Here is a 14877-nt window from a genome sequence, read left to right on the forward strand (position 1 = left end):
ATCAAACACCTGCTAAATGAGGGAGAAAATGCAATTTTAATAAAAGGAAGAAAGAGCGTTACCTCTGGAATCCGGGCCTGAGATCCAAGCGCTGCCTCTGAGGGCCGCTTACCACCTGCCTGCCGTGAGGAGGTCACTTCTGTGCTGAGCTCCTAGATCTCGCGGTCCACGACTCGGGAGGTCGGTCAGCCTGAGGAGGAGCCCGGCTGCTACAACGAGAAAAGATCCTAGACCCGGATGCAAAAGGCCTGAAGTGCGGCCGTGGAAAACCTGGGGCACGCATCTCTCCAACAGTGATTAGAACTCGGATTCTGCAGAGCCGAATGGAGATGTGGAATCGGGACTGAGTTCGAATGCTACCTCTACGGCTCACTGCCTGGGAGAGCTTAACTCATGTTTCAGCCTTGTTTTCCCTCTTCCGTAAAACAAAACCCTCTAAGCTCCTTCAAGCTCTCAAACTGTGAGCTCAGATCTTTGACTGATCAGCTGTGGGATTGCCGTTGTTCAGTTGTGTCTAAGCCCCTTCGAGGTTCTCTTGGAGAAGATCCTGGGTTGGTCTGCTATTTTCTTCTCCAGCTCATTTTATAGATGAGGAAACTGAGACAAAACTGGGCGAAGGGACTTCCCAGCTCCTACGGTGTCTGGGACTGGCTTGGGTCCAGGTCTGGAACGCTGTCCTCTGTACCACCCAGCCGTCCCAATTACCTCTGTCCCCATTGGGAGAACATGGCTTTACTCTCCTATTTCTCAGATAATGACAAGTACTCCAGACCTCCTTAACCCTTAACCCCTTAATCTATTCCCTCTGCTCCCACCATCCAGAGAAGTACTGATTACTTAGACAGGGACCCTCAGGCTTCTGGAAGATAGAAACTGATAAAAGGTCTCTTTGGGAAAGCTGCAGGGGAGTTAGTAGTAATAGTATTAGCAATAACAACAACAATTGTATTTATATATTGTTTGAAGGTTACAAATCACTTTACAAATAAGATCCCATTTGATCCTCACAACAATCCTGGGAGTTAGGTGTTATTAATACCCCATTTTACAGATGGGGAAGCTGAGGCTGAGAAACGTTAGATTTGAATTCAGGTCTTCCTGGTTCTAGGTCCAAGGCTCCATTCACTGAGCCATCTGGCTGACATAATAAAAAATTAGTTCTCCTCATTCACTGGCCAGCTACTGGAACGACCGATTGGTCTTTGAAGAAAATGCTAACGAGATCGTACAGTGAATAAAGCACAGGGCCCGACCTCGGGAAGACATGCATTAAATCTGGCCTCAGATACTCACAAGCTATGTGACCCTGAGCGCTTGCTGGTCTCAGTTTCCCCATCTGTAAAATGAGCATAATAACAGCACCTCTCTCCCAGAACTGCTTCAAGATTTTATAAAGTGTTTAGCACATAGTAGTTTCTGTGTTACCTATTATTTCTATTAGTCTACTTGTGTCTTTAAAGACAGTAGGAGATATCTGAAAAGAAGTATCTTTCAGATGCCCAATCAGGAGGGAAGGAAGAAAAAAACTTCTTAAAATTATACCAGCTAGAGAAGAAAATAAAAGAAAAAAATTAAAGGCTCTTGAAAATCTCTCCAATTTGAAGAACAACATTATTTCAAAACGTCAAGTTATTAATTGCATTTATAATAACAGACCCCCCCCAAAATCCCAAGGGAATCATAAAGGAGGGGAAAGGACCCACGTGTGGAAAAATATCGGTAGCGGTTCAAAGAATTGGAAAATGAGTGGATGCCCATCAATTGGGGAAGGGCTGAACAAGTTGTGGTACATGAAGGTGATGGAATATTATTCTATTAAAAATGATGAACAAGCTGATTAGAAAGGCCTGGAAAGGTTTACATGAACTGACGCTGAGCGAAACAAGCAGAACCAGGAATATACTGTACATAGTAACAGCAAGAACGTTGATGATCAACTATGAAAGGCTCGGTTCTTCTCAGTGGGACAGTGATCCAAAGGAATCCCAATAGACCTTGGACAGAAAATGGCATCTGCCACTAGGGGAAAAAACTAAGAAACTGAATAGAAATCAACACATGCTATGTTCACTTCTTTTTTTTTTCTGTTTTCTTTTTCTCTCCCTTGGTTTTTCCCTTTTGCTCTGATTTTTCTCTCCCAACGTGACTCATAAAGCAATGTGTATTAAAAATAAATAAATAAATGCATGAATGAATAAACAAACGAATACATAGAGAGAGAGAGAGATAAATAAAAGACAATTAACAGACTCGCTCACCCTGTTGTGGCCTGCCAGAACTGTCATCCAAATAATGAGGGAACTCGACTGGGTGATCTCTGGGGGCTATAGCCCTTCCCACACTCAGTGGTCTCCTTTCCATGGATGTAAAGCAGACATCATGCTTTCTGTCCCAGAAGGTTTACAGTAATACAAAATAAACCAACAGTAGAGATAATGGCTTTCTTGGCAATAGTCGCTAATAGCTCCTGGAGGGCTTTCTGCTGCCAGCTCACAGAGAGGAAGCTCAAGTCGGGCTAGCGAGCCATGCTGGATGCAAGGGTCCCCACCGGGGGCTTAGCAAAGTCCCTCCTTGTCACCGTCTCCGACAAAGGCATTTTCTTCTGGATGGAATGGATAGAAGACTTGGTATTAATGTCAGAGAGCCGGGTTCCAATCCCAAGCCGGCTGGTGAATCCCTCTGTGGGCCTCCTCATCTGTAAAATGAATAGAAATAATTACCCTTGGAAATCTACATCTGAATCTAGGTTCCTACAGGATGAGGGAGATGAGGGGCGAGTATAAACAACATATGTGTTAGAAACAGAGCTGGGGGCAGATATTGAGGATGGGATCCCACAACTAATAAAGCAACAAGCATGTGTTGTCTCTGGTCCAGAGTAGGCAGCAAAGAGAACACTCGAACAATAAACAACTTGAAACCAGAAGACCTGAATCCTAGTCCTAATTTTAATACTTAATACAGGGGTCCTCAAACTTTTTAAGTAGGGGGCCAGTTCACTGTCCCTCAGACTGTTGGAGAGTCAGACTATAGTAAAAACAAAAACTTTGTTTTGTGGGCCTTTCAATAAAGAAACTTCATGGCCCTGGGTGAGGGGGATAAACGTCCTCAGCTGCCGCATCTGGCCCACGGCCTTAGTTTGAGGACCCCTGATAATAGTTAGGTGACTCTAAACCTTGGCTTTCTCATCTATAAGATGGGTATTGGAGAATGTCTGCACTAACCACCTCACACGCTTTGAAACCATAAAGTAAGAAAAGAAATGGGCTATTACTTAAGCAACCAGTACATATTTTGCTCAGAGCTGAAAAGGGACCTACATTAAATAGGAAATAAATTAGACATAAAAATAAGGTCTATTTAAAAAAATTAAAAAGAATCAGCAAACGTGTAATGGGGATAAGTTAGAAGCCGTCCCAACAAGACCAGGGGTGAAACAAGGATGTCTATGATCACCATTATTATTCAATATTGTACTGGAAATGATAGCTATAGCAATAAGAGGAGAAAAAGATATTGAAGGGATTAAAAATGAAAAAAAAAAAGTAAATAAGACATCATTGGTCTATAAGGTCCTGATATCCCATGGTTCTTCCCTCAAAGCTACTCACACACTCCAGGATCCAAGGAAGTTTTCCTATCCAATCTGATCTGGAGAGAGAAACGTCATTTGATAAGGATAAGTGATGTGCGGATGATCAATCGGAGTAATTTATACCAAAGGGGACTTTGGTCCAGCACCTGTAATCAAAAGTTATCATCGAGGAGGATCCAAAGTCCTTCTTGTTTTGATTCCAGCAGGCAAGAGGAGGGAGAAGAACGCCTGAGAGCAGACCAACCCGCCAGCCAAGTGAGTAGCCCCTTTTCAAAAGTCCAAGGGATGGCTGCATGGTGGTCTCCTCAGGGCCCGGGGGCTGGTTTGTCAATAGGGGTCCGGGACGTAGCTGGGATTTGCACTAAGTCTGCTCCACAGTAGCTCTCACTGCAGTCGTCTGGGCTTTCTGGATGGTCTTCCTGCCTCAGTCGCCTCCATCTTCTGCATGCTGGGGCGGTACTAAGTCATGGTCTGAGGATGATGAGGGGTATACTGACCATCATATTTATAAAGTGCTCTGGTCCCACAGCAGGGTCTTTTACAGAGAAAGGAACTAAGGCCCTGGGGAAGAGGCGATAGTGACTCAAGTAGCTTCAAAACTAGTCTCAGGTCCCAGTCCGAACTCCTTCCATGATTCCCCAAGGAAGCATGTTACTCCTGCCCAAAGGAGATCCCTGAGTGTCCCCCTTAATTACTGATGCCTTCAAGATAGAACTCTTTTGTCCATCCCTCTTCAAGCAGCTGTGCTCACCTCAACCACAAATACACCAATTTCCTGCTAGTACAATGAAGAGATCTGAGTCCCAAGAGACCCGAGTTCTTAATTCTCTACTGTTCAGTGAAGGGGCTAAACTAGCTCTCCATGGTCTTTTCCAGTTCAAATTCTATGCTTCTTATTCCCTCACATGAAATAACAACAATGCTTCCAAAGCTCTTTAAGAAATGCAAAACACTTTATATGATTAATTCTTTAAGAGAAAAGATATAGGTATATATGTATGTGGGAAGTATAGACATATATATACATAAATATATGTATATTTGTTTATATGTATACATAAATATATCTTTTCTTTATAGCTTGCTTGGGGGCAAAGGGGATGAAAGGGGGGAAAGAATAAAGTAAATAATCTGAGCAGCACAGAAAAAAAAAAAGAACAGCTTACAAGGAAATAAAGAAAAATAGGCATTCATCAATATAATTTTTTCTACATAATATATATATATATGTATGTATGTATGTTCTTGAGCTGGTAATTTGTTGGTTTTGAATCCTCCCTAATGTTCTGCTGGGAACATGACAATGTTTTGTTTTGTTTTGTTTTCTATTCCTTTTCTATTCTTTTTTTTTTCTTATTCTGTTTACTTGTTTTATTATAAAGAAAAAAGATTAATCCTTGAACTTCATTATACCTTCCTGTAAAATAAATAGAATCTCACTGGCAAGATTATCTCCATTCTGCAGATTAGAAAATCATCACCCAGAGAGATAAGTTATTTCTTCCATGTCTTTAGAGTAAGAGATCAGAGTTGGATTTTGAACCCAAGACTTCCTCCCTACAAGACCTAAATGCCCCATGATGCTTCAAAAGGCATTCTTCAAGTGGCGCAAGGAAGCAACCTGTTTGCTTTAGACTCTACGCCAGGCAGCGAGGTAGCACCTAGACACAACTTCTTGACTCCTAATCCAGCTTCAGACACTTAGTAGCTGGGTGATCCTAGCCAAGTCATCTAACCCTGTGTGTCTCAGTTTCCTCGTCTGTAAAATGAGCTGAAGAAAGAAATGGCAAACCACTCCAGTGTCTTGCCAAGAAAACTCCCAAAAGGGGGCACAGAGACTCAGACATGACTGAAAAACCAAACATAGCAAGGAGCTGGGGACTTGGTGGCACTGTCTCTCCTATGTCCGAATATCTTTAAATGATCAATCAACAAAAGCACTATCCATTTCCAAATACAGCACGCCAAATCAGCCCATCCAGACAATATAAGGTCTTACCAGCTGTTGTCTTCCTCCCACAGAAGAACCAACTAACAAAAGCAGTCTTCCTAACTCCATATTCAGCTGACACTAATTCTTGCCCTATTGGGGAAAAGATTATTTTCAAAGTTGCTGCAAAATCATCATGGAGTTGGGGAGTAGTCTTTCCGAGCTATTGCTCAACAAATGGAGTGAGGCTCATTTTGACAGGATTGTCTTCCCTTTTCTCAGGTTGGAGTTCCCAGTTTCCCCACTTTCTCTCTAGAATGGGGCAGTTTTTCCCCTTACAAAGGAAACACATTATACAAGTCATTCCCCAATTGATAAATGGTCAAAGGATATGAATAGTTTTCACATGACAAAATTAAAGCCATCTATACTCATATGAAAAAATGCTCTAAATCACTATTGATTAGAGAAATGAAAATCAAAACAACTCTGAGGTACCCCCTCACATCTCTCAGATTGACTAAGACGACAGGAAAAGATAATAATGAATATTGGAGGGGATGTGGGAAAACTGGGACACTAATGCATTGTTGGTGGAGCTGTGAAATGATCCAATCATTCTGGAAAGCGATTTGGAACCATGCCCAAAATGCTCTAAAACTGTGCATACCCTTTGATCCAGCAGTGTTCTTACTGACTTTGTATCCCAAAGAAATCATAAAGGAGAGAAAAAGATCCATATGGGCAAAAATGTTTGTTGCAGATCTTTATGTGGTAACAGAGAATTGGAAAAGGAGTGGATGTCCATCCATTGGGGATGGAATATTATTATTCTATTTTAAAATGAACAAGCTGATTTTAGAAAGGTCTGGAAAGATTTACACAAACTGATGCTGCGAAAAACAGGCAGAATCAGGAATACACTGTATATAGTAACAGCAAAAATGTGTGTGATCAGCTGCGACAGACTTAGTTCTTCCCAATGGTTCAGTGATCCAAAGCAATCCCAATAGATTTTGGACAGAAAATGCCATCGGCATCCAGAAAAAGAACTATGGAGGTTGAATGTAAATCAACACATGCTATACTCACTTTTTTTTCCCTGTTATTTTTTTTTCTCTCATAGCTTTTTCCTTTTGTTCTGATTTTTCTCTCCCAATATGGTTCATAAAGAAATGTGTAGTTTAAAAGCTTTATGTGTATATATACATATATATATAATACATATACATATATACATATATATATATATACATATATATATATATATATACACCCATACCCTTTGATCTAGCAGTGTTTGTACTGGGTTTGTATCCCAAAGAGATCATAAAGGAGGGAAAGGGACCCACATGTGCAAAAATGTTTGTGGCAGCCCTTTCTGGAGTGGCCAGAAACTGGAAACTTGACGGGATGCCCAACAGCTGGAGAACAGTTGAATAAGTTATGGCGTATGAATGTTATGGAATATTAATGTTTTACAAGAAAGGATGAGCAGGATGATTTCAGAAAGACCTAGGAAGACTTACAGGAAATGAAGCTAAGTTTACTGAGTGGAACCAGATCATTATGCATGGCAACAACAAGACTATACAACAAACAATTCTGATGGATGTGGCTCTTTTCAACAATGAGATGATTCAGGCCAGTTCCAATGATCTCGTGATGAAGAGAGCCATCTAAATCCAGAGAGGGACTGAAACTGACGGTGGACTACAACATAACATTCTCACTCTTTTTGTTGTTTGCTTGCCTTTTATTTTCTTTCTCTTTTTTTTTTCCTTTTTGATCTGATATTTCTATGCAGCATGATGATTGTGGAAATATATATAGAAGAATTGCACATATTTAACATATATTGGATTACTTGCCATCTAGGGGAGAGAGTAGGGGGAGGAAGGGAAAAATTTAGAACACAAGATTATGTAAGGGTGAATACTGAAAATTATTCATGTATATGTTTTGAAAATAAAAAACCTTAATAAAAAAGTTAATACACATGTATAACCAGAAACAAATTAACAAAAGAAAAAACAAAAGAAACACATTTCTAGAAGCTCCCTAGAGGCTATGATTTTTTCTGATTATTTTGATTATTATGATTATTTCTGCTGAAAATGCTCCAAGGTCTTTTTCCAGATTTTCCCCCAGAACAGGGTCATTTGAGTTGGAGTTGATCACACACACACACACACACACACACACCAGGCACAACCAAAAACTACTGTAAGAGCTGGAAGTTCTTCATACAACCCTTGGTATAAAAGGACAACACTTTAGCATTAATTCCATTCTAATTCTAATTCACATCCCAGATGCAGTCTTGGCCCTCAGAAGGGTAGCTAGCACTAACTGGATTTTTCCCCCGGTACAGAGCAGCATCCGGGGCCCCAAGACAATGGCAGCTGCCGGAGAGAACTTTTACGTGGTTACTGGTGACAGCAAGGGCCTGGTGGTCCCTGAAGACCTGCTACACCAAGCAGAGACAGTCCTGGATCAGAAGCCGACACTGGAGATCCCTCACTCTGGATCCCCCCTTAGAGGAACATGGAAGAAGTCAAGGCCCCTCATACAGCTGGGAGTAAGTAATGTTTTCTTCTGGTGATGATTCCTGGGGGACTGTCCCATTCCTTGGGGAGTGACAGTAGTTAGTCCAGAAGTCAGAATGCTTGAGGGTTCTTAACCTGTGCTCCAGGAACCTGGCTTCAAAAAAACAGCTAATCATGGTATTCTGTTCTAATTGGCTTTCTTTATCATCCCATATCTTTGATATTCATCATACCCAGCATATCATGTTATATAGAATATATATGATTATATATAAAATATATCATTATATTATATATATATAAAACATAATGTTATATATATATAATTCTTAGAACAGATCAGTAGGTTTCAGCTGAAGGAAAGGAATCCTAAGAAAGGGTCAGCTGAGGGGAAGCCAAGAGCTATCTTCCAGTATTTCAGAGGGGGTCCCATGAAAGAGCACCCTCACCCCGCTTAGCCCCAGAAGGTAGTACAGGTAGTACAGGAGGCAGATCTCGGCTTAAGGTGAAGACCAACCTCCCAAAATCAGAGCCGTCCAGTCTTGAGACAGCTGCCTCCAGCTGTCTCCAGCCATCTTCCAAGGAGATTTAAAGACCCCTTCTCAACAAGAACTGGATGGGTTGGACGCAGGGCACGGAGGATTGGCAGAAGATCCAATCTGCTGTTCCTACTCAATGTGACTTGTTTCAATGAGCCAGTAGGAAGAGAAGAGTAAGGATCTCTGGGACCCCAGCACTTCCTCTCAGACAGGATTGCATCTTGCTATGTCTCATAGTTATCGGCTCAGAAAGTGACTCCTTAGTCCCCTTGCAAACGGCCACGCTGACTGTCCCTTTCTTTGCCCCCAGGCCCTTCAGATCATGAACGCCTTCTTTCACATTTTCGTAGGAATCTACTTGACAACTGCTGTGAAAAATCTTCATCTGGTTGCGATAAAGTCCTGGTACCCATTCTGGGGAGGATGCTTAGTGAGTGCTCTGGAGGGAAGGGCCAGCTGGCTGTTTCCTCTTCTGTAAAATGAAATAAGGGGGGAAATAGGTGGTAGTTATATCCTGTTATCTCTCTACTCCTGGGTCTGAGTGACCTGCGTGAAGAAGAGCAACCTGGGCTTCGATTTCATTATTTAATGTGAAAATTCCCTTCGTGGAGGTGGATCAGCAACTTTTTTGTAATTTATAATTTTAGAGTGAACATGAATAGTGACTTGAAGTACCCAGGGATCACCCAGTAGCCTAGTCCTTGAATCATTTCACTGTGGAGCTTCACCTTGTTAAACTTTCATTCAATTATTATTAATACACTAGTTATTCTTAAATCTGCATCCTAGTGTTGCCAAGCAGACATCTTGCCCATGCTACCCCAAAAAAGAGTTATACCATGGGAGAAATTGCAAGGCGAATGAACCATGGAGTCTTCTCTGGTGAATTCTGGGCAAATGCTGATTTATTTCCACTTCTACTAAAGGGGATCCCAACCATCACAAGTGACTAGATTTACAGAGGAGCAAAGAAAGAAGCAGAGCTCAAATTCAAATCCAGGGGGCTTTCCACTGGGGGCTTTCCCAGGTCTGGGGGATACATAGAGCCAATGGTAATACAGCCTTACGGCTGACGTGGCCCTGGGCTCTGTCCCTGGGGTGGAGAGGGACAAGTTCAGCCCTGCAATCTCTGATGACTTCTCTTCTGATTTCCAATGTTGTCCACAGTTCTTCTGTTCAGGAACCTTATTGATCATTGTGGGAAGCCTCAGGAAGCTGGTGAGTTCCTTCCCAGTCCTGGAGCGGTGGTGACGCTCAGAAAGGATTTCCAAAAAAGGATGAGTCCCAAGTGGCCACAGAGTACAGGAGGAGCTCCTCTATTTAGTCTGGCCCAGAAATTGTTTGGTTTGCTTCAGCTTTGACTCCTTCCTATGTCCAGTTCCCTAAAATGGGCAGAGTGGAAGGAGGCCAGAGGCTCCAGTCCACCAGACCACTGTCTGTCTTGCATGAGGAAAGTGCCCTGGGTAAAATCCTAAAGAATATGACCGGTCCCCTGGACATCTCAGGACCCGGCCTCCCCTGCCTGTGTCCTTGTGGAAAAGTGAGGGACTCAGCCCCCCCCTAAAGTCTGGGGCTTTTTGTCTTTATGGTCCTTGCATCAGGGCTCAGTCCTGGAGAGTCCCCCTAACAGAGGTGGTAAAGCAGGCTGGAGAGTGCACTCTTTTGGGGAGAGGGAAGGTGATTTCCATTTTTCTGCGGGGTCTCTGGGTAAATCCAAGCCCCGAGCAGGCCGTGTGCTCGTGAAGGGGTTCCGGTTTGCCGAACACCTCCCAAGGGACCCAAACTCATCTGGACCATCAATGAGCTGGCTAAGAGCACAGGGCCAGGAGTCAGTGAGCACAGAGCTTAGGGATGCTGAGACTTGCCCTCTTTCCCTCACCCATCACAGGAGCTCATCATCTTGGAAAGGGAGATTTCAGTAGCTGAGGATCTGAGTCTGAGGCTGTCGGGGCCGGCAGAGCTGGGAGAGACCTCAGGGATCTCTTGGCCCGACACTCTCCCTCTATCGACCAGGGAATAAGGGTCCGGGCAGGACCTGGAGCAGAAGCCAAGGTCGGCCTCCGACTTCCTAACGTCGGCTCCCTTGATTTTTCCCCTGCAGAAGATCTTGACCATGACCGTGAGCGCCATTGACTGTGTCTGCGCACTGTGTGGGATCTTTGTTTTCCTGAAGGATTTAGTTTGGGAATGTCCCTTTGACTTCCCCATCTGGAGGCCTTATCCCACCGCCACGGTGAGTGCGCTCCCTCGGGAAATGGCAAATCCCCAGGTTTCTCGGCCGCCCCGGCACCCTCGGGAGCTCGGCTCAGTCCCCTGGCCGCGTGCTCCATCACCCTGTCTGTGACAGGTGTGTGACAACTTTGACAGTTCTAGATCTGACCACTGTGATAACCAGCAGCAAGATCCTTTGTCTCGTGAGCTCGGAATGAGTTTGGGGCTTCTGGGGAGCCCGTAGCCTGCATTAAACTGCCTCCACTTTCTAATCAATGAACACTCACAAACCAAGAGCAAAGCCATATAGGGGACCCCGAGTCCTTGACAAGGATGAGCCGGCAAGAAAAGATGTTCTGCTCCATGTCCCTTTGGGAGATTTCGCTAGAATTTGCTTAATTTTCCTTAGAAACGTTCCATGGAACCAAAATAGGCAGGAAGAGTTTCTGCTTCTCTGCGTCCCTACCTCCCCGGGTGTAAGAGCGCTGAGTACGTCCTCCCTGTGTGACTGAACCCCTCCCGGGGTGGGTAGTAGCTGTACCACTGGCGTCCCGCAGACCCAGACTCTGCCTCTCAGAAAGGCGGGAACCCCAAGATGGGCTGGCCGTGTGATCCTGGCCACTTAGCTAGAAGAGAGGAGAGGAGGAGGGGCAAGTCACCTCCTTGCCTCAGTTTTTTTCCTCCAGGAAAGGGGGTGATGCCGGCCTCCACGAGATCGCTCTCGGAGTTATGGGGGGGCACTTGGGAGGTCCTTAGCAAGGAGAGCAAGGCTGCTGCTTCTCGTTGCAGGTGCACCTGCAGAGGCTTGAATTCGGATTGCTGATCTGCACCAGCCTTGAGTTCATCACACTAATCTGCGCCATGTATTTGTTGTACAGGACGAACCTGTCGTCGGAGGTGAGGGCCCCTGCAGCAGGATTCCACCGGGGATGGGGGGTGGGACGTGGAGAGTTCGTGATGGGAAACTGCAGCCAAAAAGCCAGCGTGGGCTAAGGCTGTAAGGGGGGGCATCCTAGGGGCCCAGGGGGTAAGGAATGGGAAAGAGAGGCAGAAGAAGTGGATTCAAGTCCCACCTTAGACAACAACAATAATCATAACTAGCCCTGAAATAACAGTAATGGGGCAGCTAGTTGGTGCAATGGATAGAGCACCAGCCCTGAAGTCAGGAGGACCTGCGTTCAAATCTGACCTCAGACACTTAATACTTCCTAGCTGTGTGACCCTGGGCAAGTCACTTAACCCCAATTGCCAAGAAAGAAAGAAAGAAAGAAAGAAAGAAAGAAAGAAAGAAAGAAAGAAAGAAAGAAGAAAGAAAGAAAGAAAGAAAGAAAGAAAGAAAGAAAGAAAGAAAGAAAGAAAGAAAGAAAGAAAGAAAGAAAGAAAGGAAAGAAAGAAAGAAAGAAAGAAGAAAGAAAGGGAGGGAAGGAGGGAGGGAGGGAGGGAAGGAAGGAAGGAGGAAGGAAGGAAGGAAGGAAGGAAGGAAGGAAGGAAGGAAGGAAGGAAGGAAGGAAGGAAGGAAGGAAGGAAGGAAGGAAGGAAAGGAAGGAAGGAAAGGAAGGAAAGGAAGGAAGGAAGGAAGGAAGGAAAGGAAGGAAAGAAGGAAGAAAATTAACTAGTATGGATAGAGTGCTCTAAGGTTAGATCTGTAATCCCGTTTAATTTACTGGCCATGTGACTCTAAACAAGTCACATATCCTGTCTGCCTCTGCTTCCTCATCTATAAAAGGAGAGGGGTCGATTCAGTGATCTCTGAATCAGTTTCTATGTTCTAGATCTATGATAACTTTGACAGTTCTAGATCTGATGAGTATGATAATTTCAGTTCTAGATCTATCCTACCTTGTCCCAAAAAGTCTAGAACTCCCCTTCCCTCAATACCATGACCCCAAAATCACTGATTACTTCGGTAGCCTTCTAGACAGCTGCTCTGGGTTCGAGTCTCATGTTTACTTTAGTGATGGAAGACTTGGCAGGAGATAATTGGGAGGAAGATGGAAGAATGGACATCTAACAAAGAAAGCCACGGGGACAGAGACACTGACTCATAGACGCTTTCAGAGCTTGAAGAAACTCAGTGTCAGTAATTCCTAACATCACCTCGAGGGCTCCCTCCGGAGTAACTGTGGCCATCTGGTCCAGTTTCCTCATTTCACAAAGGAGAAAGCAGAGGCTCAGGGGACAGAAGATAAGGCTTCTTGCCCAGGATTAGGCTTCTCATCTGTGGCAGAATCTGAAGGAGAATTCTGTCCTCTTGAGGGAAGCACCACATAGTAGAAAGAAACCTCCATCTCTGGGCAGAGGACCTGAGTTGCAATTCTAGTTCTGCTATTTATTTATTACCTGTGGGGCCTTGAACCTCAGTTTCCTTTTCTACGTCATCAGTCCAATGTGTACCTGAACAAGAATCCCTTCTACAAGTTAGTTGTCTTAGCTAGTCTACTTAGTCTTCTTAGCTAGTTTACTTACTTAGCTAGTCTATTTAGTCTTCCTAGCTCGTCTATTTAGTCTACTCAGCTTGCCACTTAATCTATCTAGCTAGTCTACTTAGTTCATGTTTGCCAATTGGTTGATTGACTCAACATTTCAGTATCTGTTGGAAGACGTCTCGTGAGGGAGAATCCACTTCCTCCCAGGACAAAACCCGTTCTACTATGGAATAGTTCTGGTTTTTAGAAAAACAAAGACTTGAGTTCAAATCCTTCCCTCTGAGACACATAATCTTGAGCAGTTCCCCCACTATCTCTGGGCCTCCGTTTCCTATTCTGTAAAAGGAGCGGTTGGACCAGCCGGCCTCGCCAGTACCACCAGCCCTAGATCATTGATCTTCCATCCTCATCTGCTTTCTTCCCCTCCACGGCATCCCCACGCACGAATGGGGGCCGTGATTCACTGCCCTCGTCTCCTGTCTTCCTTAGATGATGGCCAACTTCCCCATGGACATACGGCCCCCAGAGTACCCTGCTGAGCCGACTTCCCCTCCTCCAGCTTACGAAGAGGTGATTTTTGAAAACAAGACAGAAAAGGCAGACCCCTGACTGACCGCGGACAAGAGGCTGGCCCCACTCAGTGCCCCTTGTGTTTGTTGGTGAGGAAGCCCCATCCGAATAATGGGAGAAGCGGGAAGGATGGTAAAGAGTTTGAAGAGCTATGTAACTTAGTTTATTCCAAGTATAAACTCTAAGTCCTGGGCCCTGGCCCCAGAAGCCCAGCTGTCTCCTTCCATCTCCTCACTTCTCCCCTTTGTTCTTTGGTTTTTTGGACCCTTGACTTCCCCATCTCGCTCCCCCCACCACGATGGATCCGGAAGCTTCAGTCTGCTCCATTCCTGTCCTGGGTCATCCCCCCCTTCCCTAGTTAGGCTGCCCCCCTCCTCCTCCATCACGGGATGTGGTAAAGATGCCCGATCTGCTTTAGCTCAGAGCTGCCAAGTTCAGGAGATTCCCCAGCAGGAACGGAAGATGGAGGGGTACCCCCTCCCCCCGCTGTCCCCCTTTTCTGACTCTGGAGCAATACCGGGGACCCTAGCACCTCAGCTGCTACCATGGAGTGGGGGAGGGGGGACCCGGCCCATTTCTAATAGGGCTGGCTGCCAACCCTAGGAAACCTTCACGGCCCCAAGGTGCAAATTCCCCATAACAGGTATGAGAGGAGACAAAGTCTTCTTGGCATAAATAATAGCAAATCCAAGATAAAATGCTGGGGTTAGTTCCCTTGCCAAACTCCTTCTATCTCCCACCCCTCCATCCCATCAGGGTTTGGATGGAGAAGTCTCCAGAGCCTAGAACCTCAAACAATGAGCTTCTCTCCACGGGACTCTCTTGTCTTAAGGTTTCCCCCAATAAAAGGGAGAAAATGGTGTCTCCTTTGGGCTTGGGCTTACAGAAGGACCTCTGAAGACCATATCCCCTAGAGAGTCAGTATTCCAGGAGAGGGCAGCCATGTTGATGAAAACCCTTGGTTCCATAGCAAAGGAAGAGGGAGGGGTTAAAGGACCAAAAGGATCCCAGCCTAGAGAAGACTCAAAGGTGGCTGTCTTCCAGTCTTTGAAGAACT

At 44.8% G+C, this 14877-nt stretch overlaps 1 protein-coding gene across 1 annotated transcript; it reads left to right on the forward strand.

Moving 5' to 3' along the window:
• Positions 1-3733: 3733 nt before the first annotated feature.
• On the forward strand, positions 3734-14027 carry MS4A10 (membrane spanning 4-domains A10). The gene is made up of 7 exons (XM_051965256.1): positions 3734-3850; positions 7900-8106; positions 8924-9043; positions 9781-9831; positions 10715-10846; positions 11614-11721; positions 13740-14027. The coding sequence occupies exons 2-7, from the start codon at positions 7924-7926 to the stop codon at positions 13857-13859; spliced, it is 714 nt and encodes a 237-aa protein (XP_051821216.1). The 5' UTR covers positions 3734-3850; positions 7900-7923; the 3' UTR covers positions 13860-14027.
• Positions 14028-14877: the final 850 nt, after the last annotated feature.

This window comes from Antechinus flavipes, chromosome 6, assembly GCF_016432865.1.
Source record: "Antechinus flavipes isolate AdamAnt ecotype Samford, QLD, Australia chromosome 6, AdamAnt_v2, whole genome shotgun sequence".
Lineage (NCBI taxonomy): Eukaryota > Metazoa > Chordata > Mammalia > Dasyuromorphia > Dasyuridae > Antechinus > Antechinus flavipes.

Bases quoted from the DNA above. Each gene is read 5' to 3' on its own strand.
- MS4A10 (XM_051965256.1), top strand. From the start codon at position 7,924: ATGGCAGCTGCCGGAGAGAACTTTTACGTGGTTACTGGTGACAGCAAG. The intron at 10,847-11,613 runs GTGAGTGCGCTC...TTCTCGTTGCAG, and splicing joins GGCCTTATCCCACCGCCACG to GTGCACCTGCAGAGGCTTGA. The intron at 11,722-13,739 runs GTGAGGGCCCCT...TGTCTTCCTTAG, and splicing joins GGACGAACCTGTCGTCGGAG to ATGATGGCCAACTTCCCCAT.